At 50.2% G+C, this 23,299-nt stretch overlaps 1 protein-coding gene across 4 annotated transcripts in view; it reads left to right on the top strand.

The window, feature by feature from the left end:
- LOC146868589 (uncharacterized) overlaps positions 1 to 23,299 on the top strand; it is a 1,503,661-nt gene that overhangs the window by 627,967 nt on the left and 852,395 nt on the right. For all 4 annotated transcript variants that reach the window (XM_085611695.1, XM_085611716.1, XM_085611705.1 and 1 more), the window contains 4 exons: positions 10,853 to 10,906; positions 13,123 to 13,176; positions 17,525 to 17,632; positions 19,999 to 20,052. In XM_085611695.1, the coding sequence (XP_085467821.1) occupies positions 10,853 to 10,906; positions 13,123 to 13,176; positions 17,525 to 17,632; positions 19,999 to 20,052 (270 nt within the window). The remainder of the gene's footprint in view (positions 1 to 10,852; positions 10,907 to 13,122; positions 13,177 to 17,524; positions 17,633 to 19,998; positions 20,053 to 23,299) is intronic.

Below are 23,299 nucleotides of genomic sequence, written 5' to 3' on the forward strand. Positions count from 1 at the left end.
AAGATAGCGACCACAATGCTTTGGAATTGGACTTTCTCCTTCCTGGCCGGGATCATGGGGAAGTAGAATTGCCGAAGATAAACCCGGACCTAGCCCTAGAAAGCAATTGGAGGAGAATCAAGTGGGAGAAATTAGCTGCAAGCACAGTTAAGCTCCCTCGGTTCTACAATAATTTTATCCCTATATTGGAAAAAATGGGCAGCCTAAATGATGAACCTAGCTCAAGGGAGAAAAATAATCAAATCTGGTTGATGCATGAAGAAGTCGTTGTTCAATGCGGTTCTAAAGGGGATGGAGGTGCCCTGTACTTGGCTGGGCGCAGAGGTGGTTCCGATTTTCAAGAAAGGCTCGCCTCTGCTCCCATCCAACTACAGGCCCATCAGCCTGATAGATGTATTTTTGGGAGGCTCATTTTAGATCGTCTCCAGAATTGGATAGAGGAAACCGCCACCCTGAGCCCATATCAGGCCGGGTTCAGAAAGGGGGTATCCACCATGGACCAAATTTTTCGCCTCAACCTTATCTATTGGAGGACGGCACTCGTCGAGGGGGGCAGCTTGTTCACGGTGTTCGTGGACTTGCGTGCCGCCTTCGACTTGGTGCCTAGATCCAAACTCTGGAATGTCCTTGAGGATCTGGGAGTCCCGCCAGACATCCTGGCCATCCTGATTAAACTGCACCAGGACAATTACGCGCGGGTGAGGTGCGGCAGGATGGGGGTCTTAACAGAAAGATTCCCCGTTGACAGGGGGGTGAGGCAGGGATGCGTACTCGCACCTACCCTGTTCTGTCTCTTTGTCAACGGGGTAATTGCCCACCTGTCCAGGATAGAAGACATTGACGCCCCCAGATTGAATGGCAGCAGGGTGCCCGCCATAATGTTTGCGGATGACACCCTGCTGCTGTCTAAATCCCCTATGGGAATTCAACGGATAGTGGATGGGTTCTTGCAATTTTGTACTGAGAGGGGCCTTGAAATTAATGCCTCCAAGACAAAATATATGATTTTGAACCCTACCCCCTCAACACGTCCTAACCCATTGTTGGGTACAGTGCGCTTGGAGAGGGTTTCCACTTTTGAATATTTGGGGGTAACCCTGAATGAGAAAATGAGATGGGGGACACATATTATCAAGGCAAACATGAAGCTTTCACAGAAAGTGGGTGGTATTTCCAGAATGGTGGGCAAATCTATATACCGCCCACTGGGCCCCATGATACAGATTTATAAATCCCAAGCTTGGGGCTCAGTTACATACGGCGGCGAACTATGGGGTCACACTCCTGCTAAAAACCTAACAAGCACAGAGAACAAATTCCTCAGGCAGTTGGTGGCTCTCCCTCCTAGCACGCCATTGCTTCCTCTGAGATTGGACCTAGGACTTAGGCCCATCGCCGAGGAACTTGGCCTAAAACCATTATCTTTTTGGCAACGATTATGGAGTAGCGAGGATCTAAGCGATTATAGAAGCGAGCTACAGGAGTTCCTGGCCTTACCGAACACTAGTAATATCCCATGGCTAACTTACATAAAAAGATCTTGTGAAAGTTTGGGTCTAACGGAATTATGGACCGACCCCGCAAACTCAAGCACGAGGATCCCTCGAAAGGCACTTTCTAAACTTTACTATCAGTCAAAGTTGAACACCGCTTTAGACAACACACGGGTGGGCTCACTGACTAATTTATTCATACAATCAAAAGATTCCTACCTAATGGAAAGTGTTTTGGATGGCATGGCACCTGTGTTGGCAAGAAAGCTCTACCTACAGTGGAGATATGGCTCTCTACCCTTGAGGGCTTTCACCACCACTTGGTCCCAACCTCCAACAAGTGAGCAATGCCCAGCCTGTACATATCCTCGGGAAAGCGATTTACATGTGGTCCTTTTCTGTAAAGCCTATCGAAGAGCGAGGAAGCATTGGCTTCTACCCATTCTTAAAAATATGGGGTTTAGGAAATTCATGCCTGCGTTTAGAATATTAAAATCTGATTTGTCACCTCCGATTGTCTTTGCAGTGGCGAAGTTTTTAATGGCCATGTGGCATGTCCGATCTAGTCTTTTAAAAGAGGGGGGGGGTCGTATAATGTTAAATGATTTTAGAACACCCCTTCTCATGTTTTTATGTTTAAAACGTTTTTATTGAAACAAAACAAACCATGGGGGAGGGGGGTAGGAGGTTAGGGTACAGTTAATACAATCAAAGAAAAAAGGTGCAACTCAAGAGGGTTGGCGATGGATAGCTCGATGGGCCAGGGGAAAGGCACAGTAAACAAAAGGCTAGAAATGCAAACTGTGGAATCCCTGCGTGCATATCCAACACCCCAAATCTGAGCAATGAAAGCCAGCAGTAACTCGACAAAGCACAATCCACCCCCCCATCCCCCATCCCCCCAGTAAAGAAAGGAAGAAAGAAAAAACAATACCCCACCCCCCCCCGTCCTATGGTCCCGCGTCAGATTAGTCCTCACCAAAAAGCCCCGCACCCCCCCCCCCCCCCACCCCCCCCAGAGGCCTCTGTCTCACATGTGATCTAGTCCGCCGGGATCACCGGCGGCGTCAGCCTGAGAAGCCTAAGATACCTCGGACAGGTGAGCTCCCGGAATTCGGTGGACAGCAGCGCTAGAAAGGGTTGCCACAGCTCTTCAAATTGGTCTATTTCCCCCGCCACCGTGAGCGACAACTTCTCCATTCCCAGCACATGCCAAAGCCTATGCAACCAACCCGTGATGGAGGGAACAGTGTTGGTGCGCCAGTGGATAAGGATGTTCTGGACCGCAGACCCCAGCGCAATCGCGATCTGCCTACCCCTGCGGGACTTCAGTGGGTACATTAGGTCATTGGTGAGGCCCAGCAGAACATACGCCGGGAAGCGCGGCAGCTCTATCTCAAAGTGCTTATCCACCTCGTCCAAAACTTCCTTCCAGTAAGCGGTCAGCACGGGGCAATCCCAAAGAATGTGTGAGAGGGTACCCTCCTGCCCGCAGCCCCGCCAGCACCCCTTGTCAGTGTGTTTATGCATTTCATACAGTCGCTCCGGGGTGTAATACCAATAAGTGGACACCTTAGTGAAGGTCTCCGTAAGGCCCGTGTGATATGCAGAGTGCCGCGCCCGATACGCAATTTTGTCCCATTCCTTGTGGCTGAGTGTCCTACCCAATTCCCTGTGCCAGCGCTCCCTCCCCGGGTTGTAATAGTGAAACGGCGGGGGTTGTAGGTACTTGTACAGATCGGTAATTAGCTTAGCGTCGGAGGTCCGGGTAGCCAGCCACCTCTCATACGGTGTAATTTGACGAGCAGCGGTGTCACGCACCTGGGGCTGGAGGGCCCAATGCCGAACCTGCATGTAGCGCAATCTGTCCAGCTCCGTCAGGCCGAACTCCTGGCGGAGTTGCTGAAACGGAGTCACTCCCTCCGGGCCATAGATCTGGAAGAGCGCCCTGCAGCCCGCCTGCACCCAATGGGAGAAAACTCCCGGCTCCATCCCTGGGGAGAAGTCCGGGTTGCCCGCTATGGGTGTGAACGGCGAAGGGAAGGTGGTGAGGCCCCGAGCCTCACAGACTGCGTCCCACACCCGCAGGGGGACCCGCGTAATAAAAGAAGCGTAAAGGTTAGGGGGGCGGTGCGCGCGGCGCAAGAATGGAACCTCTTGTAAAGTGCGGCCCGCCACTGCCTGGTCTTGAAAGAGCCAGTGTTTGTCGGACTCCCACCTGCTCCACTCCACCAAATATCGCAGCTGTGCCGCCTGAAAGTACTTACGGAGGTCCGGAATACCGAGGCCCCCCGCCTCCGGAGCAAGCGTGGAGAGGACCCTCTTCATTTGTGGCTTGCGGCCCTGCCAGACAAAGCGGGAGATGTCAGCCTGCATTTGTCGTATCCAGCCCACCGGGGGCTGGAGAGGGAGGGCCCGGAAAAGATACAGTATCTGGGGCAGCACCGTCATCTTAACCGCCGCGATTCGCCCCAGCCAGGACAGTAGGCCTTTGCTCCAGCGACCAAGCTCCTCCTTGATCTTCCTGCTGAGGGAGGCATAGTTAGCCGTGACCATCTCCGGTAATGTGGGCGCCAGCAGAATCCCCAGGTATGGCACCGTGGAGGAGGACCACTGCATGGGGAAGAGTCGCTGAAGGTCCCTCCTGGTGTCCGCAGCCAGGGACACGTCTAACGCCACCGACTTGCTCATATTCATTTTGAAGCCGGCCACACAGGCAAAGGCGTCTAGTTCCTGGAGGCAAGCAGGCAGCGACCTCCTAGGGTCGTCCAAGGTCAACAGGACATCGTCCGCGTAGAGACTGACAGTGTGGACATACTGGCCCATCCGGACCCCAACCGCATCCGGGTTATCGTGAATCCTCTGAGCAAACGGCTCCATGTAGAGGGCAAACAAGAGCGGCGAGAGGGGGCAGCCCTGCCTTGTGCCGCGTTCGATGGCAAACCCACCGGAGCTACACCCGTTGACCCGCACCGACGCTGAAGGATGCTTATAACAGTTGAATACCATGGTGCGGAACTTATCCCCGATTCCCAATTTCTTGAGAACCAGCTCGAGATACGGCCAGTGAACTCTGTCGAAGGCCTTCTCCACGTCGACGGACAGCAACATCCGCTCCCCCGGGATCCGCGAGGCCTTCTCCAGAACATGCGCCACCCGCTTGGTATTGTCAACCGTCTGTCTGCCGGGTACAAAGCCAGCCTGGTCCGCCTCCACCAATCCGGGGAGGCGTGGACCCAGCCTGGACGCTGGAATCCCTGTATACAACTTGAGGTCGACATTTAAGAGCGAGATGGGTCGATACGAACCGCGGAGGGCCCGGTCCTTCCCCGGTTTCGGAATTACCGCGACCGTCGCCCTCAGGAGATCCGGTGGGATGGCTCCCGGTTCGGAAAAGGAATTAAATAGCCGAGTAAGGACAGGGGCCACAGCCGTGCAAAAAGTCTTATAAAACAAAGACGTGTACCCGTCCGGGCCCGGGGCCTTACCATGCTTCAGCCGCGCGATAGCGGAAATCACCTCCTCAACATGGATATCCCACTCCAGGTGGTCCGCCTGAGCCGGATCCAGCACTGGAAGGGTCACCGACTCCAAATAGCCTTCGGCATCCTGTGGCGAGGAGGGTTCCTCCGCATACAGCGCTTCGTAGAAGCCGCGGAAAGATTCCGCTACCTCCGCGTCCCCGGAGACGACCACCCCGTCCGTGCCCACCAGTTCCTTCACGACGCCACGCTGCTGCGTGACCCGGAGCCGGTGTGCTAGGAGCTTGCCACATTTGTCCCCCCCAGTGTAGAAGGCGTGTTTCAAGCGCAAGGCGGCATACTCCGCCCTATCAAGATCCAATGCCGACAGGAGCTTCCTCGCAGCCTTCAACTGCCTCCACACCCTTGGCGCCCCCGTACGGCGGTGGACCTGCTCAAGCTCCCGGACCTGAACGGTCAGCTCGTCCCTCTTCCGTTGCCGCTCCCTGTTTTCGGCTGCGGAGATAGAGATAAATTCCCCCCGGAGGACTGCCTTCAATGCCGCCCACTGTGTCGCTTGCGAAGTGTCGGTGTTGCTATTGTGAGTTAGGTAGTCCTGTATGACCTCCCCAATGCGCTGCACTACAGACTTTTTGTGTAAAAGGGTATCCCGGAGGCGCCACACCCCCCGAGAGGGGGAGGCCGCCGGCCACTGGAAAACGCCGGTGACTGGTGAATGGTCAGACAAGGTCAGGACCCCGATGTCCGCCGCCGTGGCAGCGGCATGCATCGGTCCACTCACCAGAAGGTAATCCAGCCGTGAGTAGGTTCGATGTGCGTGTGAAAAGTAAGAGTAGTCCCTATCCGTGGGGTGCATGGAGCGCCAAAGGTCGTGTAAGTCCATTTCCGCAATCCGGGCCTTCACAGCCTGGGACAGTTCCCCCGTCTGCGGGAAGCGCTGCGCCGATCTGTCCATCACAGAATCGAAGACAATATTAAGGTCTCCCCCCAGAATGACGTGGCGGTCGGGGGAAGCAGTGACATCCACCAACACAGAGTCTAGGAAACGCTCTTGGTGGTCGTTTGGGCTATAAACGGAGCCAACCCTAAACGCTATGCCTCCTAAGCGCATGCGATACGCAAGAAGCCTCCCCTTCTGTTCAGCACACTTATACAAAACCTCCCCCCTAAAGGAGCTCGCTAGAAGAATGGCTAGCCCCGCCGTCTTGTTCGCTGCCGAGGAGAAGAACTGGGTAGGGAACTTAGCAGAGCGCAGCCTATGGCAATCCCGGGACAATAAGTGGGTCTCCTGTAAAAGGCAAATATCCGCCTGCGTCCCCTCCAGCAAAGATAAGATCGCTCTGCGCTTCACGGGGTTGTTCAGACCCTGAACATTAAGGGTCACTACCTTTAGGGCCGACATTCCTCTCGGGGATCGGGAGCGCCGTGCAATGGGCAGGGGCTCAGCGGGTGGGGCGCGCGGGGCAGCCGCGCAGGACAAGCCATAACAGACCAAGCGTGGGCATGGACAACGTCGGACGGGACCTCCCCAACCCCAGAACAACCCCTACACCCACCCGAAACACAACCCTGGCAACTAGCCAAACGCAAACTCAAACACCCCATTGTCCCAGTCAAGCCCCAAAACGGGCAAGCCCGTAGAAAGGAACGAAGTGGACGTCCACCCACTCACCTCCAGCCGCTCCCCCCCGACCCCCCCGCCCCGAACCCAGCATTTAAAGAAGCTAAAGGCATCTCCCCCCGGAGTGAGTGTTAGGCCGTCAAGGCCATGCCGGTGGAGCCGGCCGAGTCCCTGGCCGCCACCCTCAAAGCGTCGGCCATGTCCGCCCTGATGGTAGGGGAATCAGGACGCCCTGCGCTGGCCGCTGATCGTCGCCTCGCCGACCTCCGCCGGCTCCGTCTCTCCGAGGCCCTCCACGACGGTGTAGCTCCTTCCTCCTCCGCCGCCGTAAGCCCCAGGACTCCACAAATGTCCTGCAAGGAGCGTAGCTGGTGTAGCACCCCGTTCCATCGGAAGATCAGGCGGAAGGGATGACCCCAAGAGTACGGCGTCTCGTGCTCGCGCAAAAAGTCAGTGGCAATCCTGAAGGACCTGCGTTTCTGCAGCGTGATGGCGGAGAGGTCCTGGTAAAGCGCCACCGGCCGCTCCCGGAAAGTCAGGGGCTGTTTCCTGCGGGCCTCAGTCATGATGCGTTCCTTCAGCGGGAAATCGGGCAGGAAGGCCAGAATGTCCGGTGGAGGTGCCGATGATTGGCGCTGCCGGCCAACCCTATGTGCCCTATCAATGCTAATGGGGAAGTCCGCAGCCTCCCCCAGGATCTCTCGGAACAGGTCCCGCAAGTAGCTCCCCAGATCGGACCCCTCGTCTGCAGTCGGCACACCACGCACTCGAATGTTGTTCCTCCGTGATCTGTTCTCAAGGTCCTCAGAGTGGGCCTGGAGCTCAACACACTGCTCCCGGAGGCGGAGAACGTCCTGTTGAAGATGGACTATCTCCTCCTCCCGGCGTTGGGCCTCCGTCTCCACCGTTTCAACGCGCTCACCAAGGCCCTCCACTTCCCTGCGCACTTCCCGGACCTCGCTGGCCACCTCCCGCTTCAGTGTCTGGAAGTCCTCCCTGAGGGAGCTAAACAGTTCCTCCATAAAGGTCCTCGTGACGGGTGGCTCCCCCCCAGTCACGTCCGCCGAGGCCCGGGAGGTCCCCGGCGAAGGCTGTGTTCTGTCCCGCAGTTGCTGGGCCCTGCCAAGCATGTCCGGCAGGGTGCGGTCCCCCTTCTTCGAGCCTCCTCTTCCAGACATCGCAAGCACTGCGGTCGGGCACTGGTCCAGCCGCCCCAGGGATGCCCAGCTGCTGGCAAGCGCTCGACGTGGGTGTCCCCCACAAGCAGGGTCGCTGCGTCACAGGTGACAAGATGGCGGTCCAGCCCGGTCACCACCAGCCGCGGGTGCCCATCCGAGAAAGGAATGGAAGCTACAGTGGGGGGCTCCTCATCAGCACATCCCCCAAAAAGTCAGCCCGGCAGCAGCGGCGGTCACATACATCCACCAGCAAGGGCTCCGGCGAAGGCCAACACCACTGATCCCACGGGGACAAGATGGCGGCAAGGCGAGGCAGGGCAGAGCGACCAGGCCCGGCGACACCACCGGGGCCCCCAAAACGCACAGCAATCAAATAGGTTCCACCGCCGGTTTCAGTCTATCACACGCAGGGGCCCAGATGGTCCGACCCCAACAGAGAGTCCGCCGTACTTCGGCCAAGGGACAGGGGCCTACACAGTGCGAAGCGTCGCCGACACAGGTCTGAGTGCCAAAGCACCCGTCCGAAGTCTTCCGCACCGTCGGGTCCCCTCCCGCAGGGCTCCTTCACCCTCCGTCGAACGACGGGCCAGATTCCCTCCAGATCGCAACTTTCAGCACCAGGCCCAGCCGAGGCGCCCGGACAGCACTCCGATGCGCTCCGCCCCTCAGGCCCTCCTTCGCTCCTCGAGCTTGATCGGACTTTTTGGGGGCTTCCCCCGAGGCGATCAGAACCAAAACGGCAACAACGTGCGCACCAGGTGCTCCGCCACGCTCCTCTTCCACGCTGAGCCTCAGCGGGGGGAGAAAAGCATAAGAAAAGGGCTCAAGCTTGGCCGGGCCGGAGGAGCTACGGGAGGAAGCGTCCGCTCACCCCGCCATCTTGGCCACGCCCCCCTTCTCATGTTTTTAAATGTCTGTTTTATTAAATTTTTGAAAGTCATTGTTTACATGTAAATGTTTAGAACATTGGAAACTTTTAAATTTTAATAATTGTCAAGTATTTATATCTTTGATGATCTAAATGATCGAAAATAAAGATTATTTGATTGATTGATATGCACACACATGCTAATTTCAGGGGTGCATCAGGGTGTCATCATGACACCCTTGCACCTTTGAAATTATTCTCAAATTGCGATTAGCAAATTGCGATTCGCTATTTGAGAATTACTTCCCATTCATTCCTATGGGTCTCCTGGCCCATAGGAATGAATGGGCAGGTATTCCTTAATTGCGATTTCGCAATTTGCTAATCGCAATTAAGGAATTTTAAGAAATCGCAAAAAGTTTGCAATTTTTTAAATACATCCCGTTTTGCAATTCTCAAATAGCGATTCTTTAAAAATCGCTATTTGAGAATCGCAAATGGTGATGTTGATACATATGCCCCCAAGTGCTTAGGGACAGGGTTTTCTCTTGAGAAAAATGGCAGTATGCAATCCCGCATTAATGCCCTATCAGAACGTGCACATATTCGTCTCACAGACATGTTGGTGAGATCAGTTTTCCACACAGGCACAAAGAACATATACCAGAGAAGCAGCGCAACTAAGAATCCCAAAAAATGTTATTGATGATCTATACAAAACCATGATAATAATGCCTACGAGGGAGCGATTCATCAGAAATGGCAAGAGGTTATAATAAAGTTAAAAGTTGTTCCCTGCTGGCAATTTGTTGACCTTCACCATTTCGTCCAGACTTTCATCATTAATCTGGGAATTGTAGATATCAGACGCCAGGTCACAAATGCAGCAGACGACCTATTGTATCACATAGAGAGGAAGACTATGCAGAAATGTATAATGGTAGCATCCTGTACCAGGAGACACGGTACGATAACAGAATACCTATCAAGGGGACAGTTCCCCCACTCTGAAAGTGGTATCATACCTATTAAAGGTAACAACAATTGTACAAAAGAAACCTGTTACAACCAAGCAAATCCATTCATTGTGATAGGGGAAATAGAAATCTGTCCCCCCACAAGAGCAGTCTGTATCCATGGATTGACAACATCACGCGGATATCAACACGGGAGCGATTGCAAAGATAGGCACCTTTACCACTGACATAATACTCAAGCACATCTCTCACTGCATAGGTACCGGGGGATTTTCAAACCACATCTTTTTTCTCGTTCTCTGTGGAGTTTGCAGTTGTTAGGCTTGTATAGCATGGGTTACTTCTCTGAGGTGCCACTGTGCATCATTCAGGTGATGGCACCTCTCTTTGGACTCCTTTCCAGGAATGGCACTGGACCCTCTTCGACTATCTGTACATTTTAGGTGTAAAGCCTCTTCTGCTACTGTTCCTTCACAATGCATTATCTTGGAGATGGATTCAGCTTCCCTTCGGGGGAGCATCTGTGCCAGTGCGAAAGTCACTTTTCTCCGTTTGATGTATCCGAAGTTGTCCTGTCCTTTGAACTCTGCTTTGTCTTAGCACCTTGTCATATATAATGTGACTCTGCTTTGGGCATGTGATTTGGGGAGGTGTGCCAGAGCATATTTACCACTTGTTTATGCATCTCTAGGAGAGGGGCCCTTAGCCCGTGTTTAGATAGTCTAGGGCTGCTGTGGGTGGCTGTGTGGATGTGTCTTGGTGGCTAGTGCCTGTGGAGCCAGCGAGCACACAAGACATAGCGTCTGTGTTGAATTGTCTCACAGTAGAGTGTGTGCGTGTGGCTGTGTGCGCATGGCTACCACGCCTCACAGGCTGAAAGTAGCCTGTCACTATTCGGACCGCTGGGGGGTCTCGCTAGGCTGTGGCAGCAGCAGAAATGCCTGCAAGCTTCCCTTGGATCCCGGACGGCCTCTGCCGCTTCTTTCTGCCCATCATGCATTCCCCGGTGCTGAGACGCGTGCCTGCAGTGTGCGCCTCCTCACAAGGAACTTGGTAACCTCTGAGGGCGCGTGCCCAGGGGTGCCCTGTCCTCTCCTGTCTCGTGCACTTCCTCCTTTAAACGGGACAGCTTCCTTTCAGTGATAGGTTTGACGCTAACAGGTGGGGTGGAAGAAGGGAGACTGGGGGAAATGTCAGCACGTGTGTGTAAAAACAGACTTCGTTTATTTTCAGAGACGACCAGGACCTGAGGGGCCTCGTGGACACCCAGGGAAGCCGGGATTACCTGTAAGTACAATGTTATTTCAGCTGTTCGGAAGCGCTGCTGTTCATGGCAGAGGCGTCGAGGATGACAGCTGAGCTGCACTCACAGCTGTGCTGGGTCCCGGAGAGGGAACAGCACGGGATGCGGAGTGTGAGGAAGGAACCTCGATGGCTCTGCGCGGGGGCTCAGCAGTCGGGTGGCATGAAATGGTGTCTATGATTCGAGTGCAAAGACACAAGTGTGCAAGTGCTGAGTGCTGGAATAGCATGACATGCTGAGGGTGAGGATGTAGGAACATTGATGGAGTGGGCGGGGGCTCAGCAGTTGGATAGCATTAAATGCTGTCTATGATTCGGGTGCACAGATAGAAGTGTGTGAGGCTGAGTGCTGGAATAGCACGGGATGCGGAGTGTGAGGACCTATGAACATTGATGGAGTGGGCGGGGGCTCAGCAGTTGGATAGCATGAAATGCTGTCTATGATTCGGGTGCACAGATAGAAGTGTGTGAGGCTGAGTGCTGGAATAGCACGGGATGCGGAGTGTGAGGACGTATGAACGTTGATGATCTGCACGGGGGTCAGCAGTCGGACAGCATGAAATGCTGAGTGTGAGGATGTAGGAACATTGATGCACTGGGCGGGGGCTCAGCATCCGAAAGGCATGGAATTGTGTCTGGAATGGTTCGGGGGCACTGACATACGCGCGCGAGGCTGAGTGCTGGAATAGCACGGAATGCTGCAAATGTATAGATCTGTCCATGCGCTCGGTACTGGAATTGTATGAAATGATGTTATGATTCAGCCGACTGGCGGGACTCTGCAGGGGTCCATCATTCAAATGGGCAGCGATGAGTTAGAGGTCAGTACTGCAATAGCATACCATGTTATGTTTCTATGATTCAGGTGCATTTCCAGATGTGTGCTAGGGCTCAGTGTCTTGGAAGAGCCTCGGTACTGGATCTTTGCCAGGGGTGCGCAGGGGCTCACCAGTGAAATGGCGGAGGATGCTGTGTTTTATGTTTGAGATGCAGTGGCAGGAATGTCAGTGTGCTGCTACATGGATGGCGCAGCATGGCAGGCTTTAGAGGTTAGCTGCATTGACAGAGCTGCTCAGGCCCATCATCTTGAATAGCAGGGTGTTCTGTGCCACGTGGACTTGCTCACTGCTGGAGGAGACGGAGATGCCATTTAGAAGTATTGGCAGAGCCGTGAGATTGTCAAAGGACTAGTAAACAGTCCTTACTGCAGTGCTGTATTGAGGTCCCTCAGCAGTTTTCTCCTTGTCCCAGGAAAGTACACGGGTTCCTTCGGTGGAGTGACTCCATCCTTCGATAGAGAAAGCCTTTCCTGTATTAAGGAGGTGATGTTCTAAAGCGAGCATGGGCTTTCGCAGAGTAGTAACGTGCTCTTTGCCATTAAAGATGTTTTCTCTTGCAGTGGGAATGTGCTGTTCTGAAGGGAGGATGGTATTTTGTGCATCTGTGAGGTGTTCTCTGGCAGCAGAGTTGTTCTCCTTTATGGAGGAAAGATGATCTTTGAATTGGCAATGGGCTTTCGTTCAATGGCAAATTCATCTCTCGACTTGAAAATGTGCTGTCTTGCAGAGTAGAGGTGCTCTTGTGCAGTAGATGTTTTCCGAAAGTAGAGAAGTGTTGTCCTGCTGCCGAGAACTGCACTCTTGCAGTGGAAAGTTGCTCCTGTGGCGAGTTTGTCCATAGTAGAGAGGCCCTCACCTGCAGTGAAGCGCTCACTGCTTTTCATGAACAGAGATTTGTTAATGTGTCAAAAGCCGAGATTTATAATGTGAATGGAAACTTGTTACTTGATAAGACTAGTGTTGAGTGTGATTTTTTGGTTGTATCTGGAGTAGCTTTTCTCTCCAACCTTGATGTGTTTTAAAAAGTGAATTTTTGTCATTTTCCAGCCCAGAAAATGATGAGGGCGGTGCAAATCCTTACACAGCCCTTTCAGAAGAAATAGGGTGCATGGATGGACTTTGGTTACTCCATGCACAATCCTGGGCACAAAAGCTACTCCTGCAGTGCCACGATGCTCTCCAACGTGCTCCTTGGGTGCTTGAAAAGCCAAACCTGCCTTTGTATATTGTTAATTGAGCTCCTTTGCAAATACATCACAGGTGCAGACATCTTTCAGCAAAGCAGCTTGTAAGCCTCGGCTTCTCCTGCTCAAATGAAGGTTAGAGTGGTCATTTTTCAATTCTCCCTTTCTGTTTGCACAGGGTCCTCCCGGATATCCAGGGGAGCCAGGAGAGAATGGGCACCGTGGCTACGTTGTAAGTACTTTTAGCAAACAGGATTGCTGTTTAATGCTATGTTCTAAGTTGTTTGTATACGTTGTGACTCCAACGGGATGGATGAGATGTGTAGCAGCTAAGATTTGAGGAGCACTGGCAGAGCTGAGGAGGGAAGGGAGCTACAAGTGACAATGAAGGTGTATTATCAGTGATTATTTCAATAAAAGTGTTTTCAGGTTAGTGTCTTATACCAGGGTGATGCATATGAGGACCAAGGTGCTCTCACAAAGCTGTGTCAGGATTTGTACTTTTCCTCAAATTCCATTGATTCCTGCAGTCATCCAGAAACTGTGGAATTGTCAGGCAACAATGATAGTATTTGCTTCAGACTGGATCAGGCAGTAGTCATGTCTGGATCTTCTACAAATGTCCCTCCGGCCACACACTAAATTGCTAGACAAAAAGAACCTACTGACCAGATCTGCAGGACAGCTGTTCTACCCAAATCTGACATCATTGAATTTGGCAGCATGGCTCCTGAGGTCACACAATATGGACTTTTGAATTGGCCTCGAATATGTATGGACATTTTAAAGAAAGATAAGCCATTGAATTGGAGCTTATTATTCTTTTAAATGGAAGAAATTTTGTATCTGGTATCAACAAAGAGGTTAGCAACCTCATCACCTGCCAGGTAGAAGTCATACTTCCATATTTACTGCATTTGGTTCAATCGAAAATTTCAATTTTCCTCAATCATCCTACCGATATTACAGCGTATAGAAAACGGCCTAATCAGACATCCTCCTTCAGAACACATGCCATCAAAGACTTTCTAGAATGTTGGAAAAGGTGTTTCCACTTATTAGATTTCCATCTCCCTTTGATTTTAAATTGGTATTAACTAAATTGATGGGCCCACCATTTGAGCTTATTCACAAGAATTAAATGCAACATCTAACTTGCAAGACAGCCCCCCTCATGGCAATAACGTCACCCACTAGTGTTGGTGAAATGCAAGCATTATTTGTAGAGCCTTGTGCTGTTTTCCATGCTTACAGGGTGGTTTAAAGAAGTCATTCTTTGTTTATCCGAAAATTAGTCTCAGAGTTTCATTATCAATCAAACAATCACTCATCTGACATTCTTTCCCAGCCGCCCATTAACGCCAGCAGAATATGTCTTGCATTCTTTAGATGTCAGAAGAGTTTTTCGTTTTTTTTTTGACAAATCCAAGATAATAAGGATCTCCAACCAAATCTTTATCAATTATGGTCTTCTACACCAGGGCCTGACTACCTCTAAACAATCCAACTCCTGGTGGATAGTAGCCTAGCAAATAAGCCTCTACAAGACAGCCTGCAAGCACACTCTACTAGGGGAAAGGCAGACACCACAGTTTGGCTGAGAAACATCACTCTCGCAGAAATTTACAAACCATCTACCTTTACAGAACATTCTCTTGATACCAATACGAAAGCTGTCTGTGTAGGTAGTCAGGCTGCTCTAAAGAACCTATTTGGCGTATCCTGATGAGGGATACAATAGAATTCACAGTGTTTCAGGTAGTTGTCACTTAAGCCCAAGAGATGTAGATTTATATAAGATTGTTGCTTGCTACTCTTTTCTAACATTTATGACTATCAATGAAGATCCCAGGATACAGACAAAATGGTTAGTCAACTTGTAGTTCTGGTTCACGACCATACACGACCTTCCCTCCTCTCTTGCGTCAATATTTAATCTCAGCCAATGTTCCTCCAAAAAGAGGTGATGGTGTGAGGCAATACCAGTATAAGGCATCATGGGTAGAGGAAGCTCAAGGAGTCTTAAAGGAGCAGCACACATTACATCTGTCTCCATATAAGCCTGTCAGGCCGCGTGCATTTCTTCATTTCTAATGCATATCAAAGCAGGTTTTTCCATAGGTGCAGGAAGGTCGTGTGTGAAATGGTTTGCTTCTCATGCTTTTTAAAAAGTCTGCAACTCGGGAAACCTTGGCAATGGCAGGCGTTCTTCAGAAAGTGCTCAGCAGAACATGTTGAATTCTTTACCCTTTCCGCAGGGTTATGGATGATTACAAGATCTATATTGTTGAAGTTTTCTGGGGTTCCTGAATCCCGCTGGGAATTCTTCTAACATTTATGACTTTAATTTAAATTCTTCCCATGCAGAACCAGGACTATGAGCACATAATCATCTCTTCTTACCCTAAAAGTCTAAGCTTCAGGGCTCTGTGCTCGCCTGGCATATTTTGACTGTAGTGCCCATGTTCATTAAGTACAAACATCTAATGCACATTGTGTATAACTTCCAGTAACAATGCTTCTGCTGATTGGTGTGGATTCCCTGCATAGTTTGCAGGGGCCCGTTGAGACGTTACTGATCCATTGGCAGCCCATCCAAGTGCAGACGGGCTGATGGCTAACCTAATAGTGAAAAATTCCCATTTGGCAGCTAAATCAAAACCCTTACGGTTGATCCTCTTGAGTTTAATGACCGAATGGTGTGCTTTATTAGCGTGACTAAAGATTAACCCCTTTCTGAAAGTGAGATATCCGGAACATATAGTTGGACATGGGCAACATAATTATTTTTGTAGGTGGCATAATAATGTGTTCAGCCAGCCACCAGAAGGAACTTGGAGATGGTCGGCATTTTATAGTAGATAGCTTGGAAAGAAATAGTAAAAGGAAGAAGAAAACCAATAGGCAATTGTTTATTTAAAATCAGCAGCCCTACCCATAGCATCCCTCCTTTTCTCGAGCTGCCCTTGAACCGTCTTGATCCACATACAGCGCACAGATTGGCATGGAAATGGGCCATGGGGCAGCCCTGTAGGAGGCTGTGGTATACCTGCCAACATTCTATCAGCAAAAGACGTAGAGGTAGTTATTACAGCTTGACTGTTCAGATAAATTAATGAGGGGCCCTGTCCTGACCAAACAACAAGGGGCCTCCTTGAAAGATGGGGCCCTAAGCCAGAGCCCACTTTGCCATGCTTATGAAGTCTCTGACTAGAACCGTTTCCTCTGGCGGCCATTCCTTACCCTCGCGCGGGACCCGACTTCTTGTCCCTCCTCGTTCTTGTGTCCTCAGTAGCTCTCCTGCTCCCTCCCTCTGTACCTGTCAGTCCGATGCCCATGGCTTTCTGCTCACATTCACAGTTGCGGTATTCAGTGTGATATTGCACGAGTTGAGTTTACTCCTGCCTTGGCCTGGGCTACCTACTGGTTCCTCTTTTCAGTGTATCCCCAGTTCTTCCCACTCCCCTGCTTTCAGACCGCTTTATTGTGGTGGCTTGAAGTGTTGGACTAAAAAAACACAGTGTAACCCACCAGTGTGCTGCAGCGCCTTCCTCCCACGAATGGTGAATAACACACGAATCTAGAATCCTCATGCGGTAGCACATGCTCTGCCCTGCCTGCAGGTGGCACACCGGGCAGTCCCACTGGATGGTCCACTGTCTTGCGTGTTCTGAGGTTTGCCCCCCTGAAAAAATCAGATTGGAATAGAGAAACATCTTATGTGGAGCAATTACCACTAGTAAAGCTGTTTGCAGCCCTTGTGCCGAAATGTAAGGGGTGAAACTGTCAGCCGATTCCCACACGGGTGTTGCAGCTCGGATTTAAGACACTGACAGAAATATTTGTGCCTCCTCATAAATGGTGGGTGAATTCAGGTGTGTCGTGTTAAGACTGCATAGTTCTTTCAACTATAGTTTGTTCATTGTTCCCTTGCACACTCACGAGGACATGCCAGACGCTTTTTCACCTTTCGCCCCCTTCCCCAGGGCTTCTGTCTAGCGTGGACACTGTAATGACATTCTCTTTAGATTTGTAGCACAGAATTTTAATCTCCATTAGATTGGATCCCTCACTCAACAGCACTGGTCAGATTTAGGCTGTGAGCTTCTCAGACATTATTAACTTTCTGAAATGGTGTCGCTAATATCGCTGGCATTATATATCCAATGGTAGATAAACACCAGCAAAATGAATACAGCATTTCAGAAAATGTGATATGTCTTTACAGAGGTGACCATTTTCATCCGTGCCGGCTGGCCTGCTTGATGCTGGTCAGGTTCATCCTCGCTGTACTCATCCGCCTGAGGGGGAGAGCCTGTCTCTCGTCTTCTCTATGGTCTGCCATTAATGGCCCTCTACCACCTTCACTTGTCAACTCGTCCCCCTCGCTGACTTGCTTTGCCCTCCTACCCCCCTTTGGAAACTGTCATTGTGGCTGTCAACTAAATTGCTGGCCACTGCCGGTCCCACAGGTGGCTGGCACCAGCCCCTTGCTGGTATTTTTACGCCATGTGCCTGCTGCTCAGAACTTCTGCCATGCACTGATTCCTCCAAAGTTGAAATTCACTTGTCTTTTGCAGGGCAATCCTGGTCCCAAAGGTCTTCAGGGCCAGGATGGGTTCCCTGGTGCCAATGCGCTCCCCGCCCCTGATGGAAAGCCAGGCCCACCGGGGCTTCCTGGAGAGCAGGTAAGTCTCAAACGCACCAGGGAGGCAGACGTGTTTGCACCTGGTGGTGGATACATGCATGTGTTTGCGCTTTCTTCAAGATTTTCTTTATCTGTGCATGCCTTTCCCCTTCCCCGTGACTTGAGGCACGTGTGCGATTGTTGTGACTGTTAGAGTTTATCTGGCTGTGATGGAAAGGGTGAGAGAGTGTGTTTGTGTACATAATCTGAGATCGCTATCCCGTGCCCCTTTTATGTGTTATTGCAGCTGTCTGTCTTTGTCAATCTGAACTTGAGCCTTGTCCGTGAGCCTAAGTGTTTTGTTACAGATTTGGGCCATGTGTAAATTGTAGTCATGGTTTTGTATGACTCTTGGGGGGTGTGAGAGGGTCTATGCGTGGTTGTATGTGAGTGGGGCTTGTATTCACGGGAACCATGTGGAGATAAGTGTGTGTGTGCAGCGATCTAATTCTCCTTCTCTCTGTTATGTCCCCGTGTTTCTGGTGGCCCATATATATATTTTTTGCATCTTTGCTTGTGACCTTTTCGTGTCTCTGTGCCTGCGTTCGTATGTTTGTTTGCAGAACAGATGACCAAATGATTTTGCAAAAAACGGTGTAAATTGTATTCAGAAGTTAAAAAGAAAGGTAGGTGCTTTGCACTCATGAGTTTGCCTGACAAATCGCCAAAAGGACTCTAGCCCATTCCACAAGAGTGAGGCCGTCTTCGGCAGCAGTTTCAAATCCTTGACCTGGGCGAGTCATCTGCACGGTTATACATCCATACTTTCTGCTGACAGGGAGGTCTCCAGTGTCAGAGTATGTGGTTAATTCAATACCAAAGCTAATTTGAAACCCCCACTTAACTGATCTGTTCCCAGCCCCCCTTAAAAGAGTACGCCTAGACTCTACAATACATTACTTAAAATGAATGCCCCGGCCAGACTTAACTGCAGAATTCATATTTATAACAGATCCCTCCGATTTGGCAAAGTCTTCTCTCTGCTTTCAGGTGTTTGAGTTTACACTGTCAGTAACTGGAAATAATTAAATAACCAGGATTGATGATGCAGTGCATGGAATGAAAGGCAGTGCGTCAGGCTTGTAAACATAATGTTCACTTGCATAGTACTCGATTTTCAGTGTACAGTGAAAGGTGGAATGCACTGAGAAATCCCTGTGTGGTAAAAGATATTCAGAAAGAGAAGGAGAAGGTTCAGTTTGTGAAGGAAGATATTTACTTGATGATGAAGTGTGGCAGAAGCTATTTAGTGTACAGTGTATAATATTAAATGTGTTGTAGATATGTGCTGAGTGGGTAGAGTTATCCAGAGTGTGGTAGGCGATATTAATTGTGTCGTGGAAGAGATAGTTTGTTGTAGAACACGCTGAGAGTGTGGAAGGTGATATTCATTGTGCAATAGAAGATATCAAATATGGGGTTCAAGTTATTTACATAGTAGTGAAAGATGTTCACTATAAATCATTGAAAGTTTCTCTTAGAGGAGAGATGTAGTGTGCAGGGGTATATTAAGTATGTGGTGGCATATATTCAGTGCACCACAGAATATGTGCAGAGAACTGTATATTGAACAGTGAACAATACTTAGTTGTATTAAAAGTATTCATTTGAGGTGTAAGTTATTGCTACAGTGGGTGGTTGACTGGAAGATATTTAAACTTCAGTGGAAATATTCAGTGCGTGACGAAAGCTATTCATTGCCCAGTGGAATATATATTTACTGTGCATTGGAAGGTAGTATGAGTGAAGTGGAAGATAATCGATTACAGTGCAAGATATTTAGATACAGTACAATATATTTAGTTGCAGTAGAAGATATTTTGTGTGAAGTGCAAAATTTCCCGCTTGTAAACTATTTTCAGTGTGCGTTGGAAGATATTCAGTGCAGAGGGGAAATATTAAGTGCCATCTTAAAATATTAATTTGCAGTGAAAGATATTAAGAATGTAACGAAAAATAACCCACTGCAGAGGATGAAATTCAGTGGCATAAGGAAAATGTTTGTGTGTGATGGAAGATAACACTTTTAATAAAATATGTAGAGGATGCAGTTTAAAATATTCAGTTGCAACTGAAGCTATTCAGTGTGATTCAGTGTTTGGTGGGGGATAATTTGTTGCTGTGGAGCATGTTCATTGTATAGTAGATGCTTTTCATTCTTTGATTGAAGATATTCCATGTACAGTGAAAGATGTTCATTGTGCAGTGAAATATGCAAGTTCACGGTCAGAGGAAATCCTTGTGGAAAGCAAAACATTTGTGTAAGGAGGAAGGTAGTGAGTGTGCAGTTGTAATAAAGGAGTAAAATCTGATGGGCTACCAAAACCAGATATTCTAATAACACTTCTTTCATTTGTTCATGCACAGGGTCCGCAGGGATTTAAAGGGGAGCAGGGTCCTCTTGGAGAAAAGGGAGAAGAGGTGAGTGTACATGCATGGGTGTGTGTATAAACAATGGGGGTGAGGGGCATGACCAGTGTTGTTCCTGTTAATTGTGTTCCCTTAAACTTGGTTGATGAACAAGGCCAGACTTGTAAAATATTTCTGTCCTTTAGTTAAAAGCATTCTGTAAGTTTTCAGGGTTGGCAGGGCTGTCCATGCAGTTGTCTTTGCTATGCAAGCATTCGATAATTAGCGCTGCCCTATAGTAGTAGGGAAGACCACTTTGGAATGAGGTCCTCAATGAGCCTCTGTTTTTAGCTAGGTCCCATAAGAGTTCCGTTTGTTCTACTGTTGCCCAGGAGCTCAGAATAAAATATATTCTAATCCTGCATTTCTAAAGGAGCCTTCAGCAGTGCTCTAAAGCCACTGGCTGTTGGCTTGCAGATGTTATGCATAAGTTCCCTTTTAAGAATGAAAACTCTACCTAGAATTCATATTTAATGGCTTGCTTATGAGTTCCTCTTTGAACTGTGGGCGTTTGTGCATTGCTTGTGAGTCTCTTCCAAAGCCCTGGTTGCTGAGCAGACTGACTCTGCGCCTTTCTTAACCATTGAATGGTTGAAATCTGTGCTACTGTTTATGCTGTGGTCAATGGATGGGTGGTCTTTTGCCATCTGTTTAAGCTGTGGACAGTGGACAGATGGACTCTGAGCTCTGCGATAGGTTGTGATTAGTGGGTGGGTTACCGTCAGTTCCTGAATGATATAAGCAGTTTAATTAAGTTTGAGCTTCACACGCAAGATGGCCGACAGGATGTGTCCTTGAGGAGCTCCTCACGAGCCTTGTACGAATCCTGCATAATCCTGTTGCAGACAGCATTTCCATCAAGGATCCCTACCCTATTGTACCCCCCCCACTGTGGTCCCCCCCCCACTGTGGTGAACCCCACCACACATTGTACGCCCCTGAGGTTGATGCTCAGTGTCGGGTGGTGATGCCCACTCCCTGACGCAGCGTGACTATGGACCGTGAGGAGCCTATCGGAGACGGGGTTGCCGTGGGCCAGAGGGCAGCCCCCTGTTCCCACTCTCTGTAGTGGGTGTGACTCGCTGGGGCTCTGGGGCCGATGTGATGCCTTGCAGGTGATTATCCCTCATGCCTGGGAAGGAATGGTGGTGTTCGGGTTCAGCGCTGCGAGCCCGACCTCTAAACAAGAAGATGCTGGGGCTGGCGTGCCCAGTCACGCACAGCGTGGGCCTTCCTGGAGTCTCGGGCTTGGCACGGCACATCAATGGTCCTGTGACTGGCTTGGGTATACTAACCAGCCCTCGGCCTCTGAAGGTCCTGCTGCTTGCATTTGAGCCTCAGAGCGCATGTGGGAGCCTGGGGTTTGCCAATCTTTACATCCATGGGGGCGTGGATGACGGGAACCGCATTCCCCCAGCCAGAATGTTGTGGAGTACGGAGGGGGTCTGTGGCTTCTTCATGAAGGGGGCTTGGCTGGGCCTGCACCACATTCCCTCACTAGATGCCAGTGAGGAGCCACAGGTGCCCATTGGAGGCACTAAGTAGTAAGTACGCTGGGTGGATCACTCCCCCACCCTGCGTCACACAGACCTGACAATACATTGAAGCAGCAATGGACTGGCTGTACTGCATGCCATCCTGTGCACTTCATCATTGACTCCCCACAGTGCATTGGGCACAACAAAGGGAGCGGAGGCTTTTTCCCCTTGGGGGCAGAACATTTTGGTGGACTCTTGAATTTGCCTACTGCCTGAAAGGATATATAGAACTGGCCACTGGGGAATTTGGGGTACCCCACCAAGTATACTATCAATCTGCATGACCCTCCCATTATGTGGTCTTTATTCCCCTGGCTTGTGCTTGCTACCTGACCTATGCCCCCAGGGAGAGGAGTGCTATCAGAGGTATACAATATCGATCACTCCTTACCATATGGGGAGGGGCAAGCGGACACTCTCAGACAGAAGTGTGGGGACCGCAACAAGACCGTAGCCCTAAGCTGTCGGTGGAACGGCCCTTCAGGGCGGAGCTGCTAGCAGCAATTCAGAGCTTTAGGGTATCACTGAAAGGCAAGATTTAAACGGTATCCATTGAGGTTAATATCTTCCACATGGACTTGCAAAAAGTCTCAGAGAAAGTGCAAGAGTCGGAGGCAACCATTGCTCATCTCAAGGTTGAAGTGGCCTCCCTAAAGAAACACATGACTGGCTTTCTCTCCGAGACAGGGGTATTGGAAGGCCAAGTGGAGGATGCAGAGGGGTGTGCACACCACAATAACATTAGATTTCGGGGCTCCTCTGAACATGCAGAGGGGAGATCGATGGAGCAATTCATAGGACAATGGGTGCAAGACTTGCTGAAATTGAGAGACCTATCTAACTGTTTTATCATTGAACGGGCACATAGGGCACTGGTCACCCCACCTCCGCCTGGGGCTCCTCCCTGTGCGATCATAGCCCGAATGCTGAATTAGAAAGATAGGGACAGTATCCTGCGAGCTGCACGTTAAACAGACATTGCACAGTTTGACAATCATAAGATCTCCATTTACACTGATTACACGCAGCATGCGCAGGGGGACAGGAGATCCTTTCTGGAAGGCAAGAGACAGTTAAAATGGTATGGTCCTAAAATATATGCTCCTGTATTCAGCCAGACTGTGGGGGATTTCGGACGGGCAGTCCCACTTCTTTGTCCTGAGGATGTGTGGAGGTGGTTAAAAATTTGGAATAAAGTGATGCGAGAATGCGGCGGGCTCCTGGAGGAGTCGACCATGGCAGGAGGGAACCCCACACTGACGCTGGAGGGCTAAAGACACTACTCAATGGACCAGGTTGTCCTCTACTGAGGGACAGGACACATTGAGTGTAGCAATTCAGAGTGATGGCACCATGGCAATGACCACTGTCAACATGGCCCTCGAAGGTGAAGACGGGCCTACGCTACGACAGAGGGCACAGAGATGAGTGAGGTGAGAGATTAGGGGAAGGGTGCCTCCGGCTTTGCTTGCCTTGGAAGGTACTCATCAGCGGGGAGGGCTAGATGATACTTGAGTGCCTGCCAACCCCTGGAGAAGACCTGGAAACCTTATCCTCCTGTCTAAATGGTTGGGAGGGGGAAACAGTATTGTGTTCCTTGTTTATTATACAGATTACAAGCTAGGGAACAGGTGAGATGGTAATTTTGCTTAGAATGTTCACCATTGCAATTGTGTACGGGGAGGGGGTTTCTTTCCCATATTAGTGGTAGACTTTGTTTT

This window comes from Triturus cristatus, chromosome 1_2 (genome assembly GCF_964204655.1).
Source record: "Triturus cristatus chromosome 1_2, aTriCri1.1, whole genome shotgun sequence".
Taxonomy (NCBI): domain Eukaryota; kingdom Metazoa; phylum Chordata; class Amphibia; order Caudata; family Salamandridae; genus Triturus; species Triturus cristatus.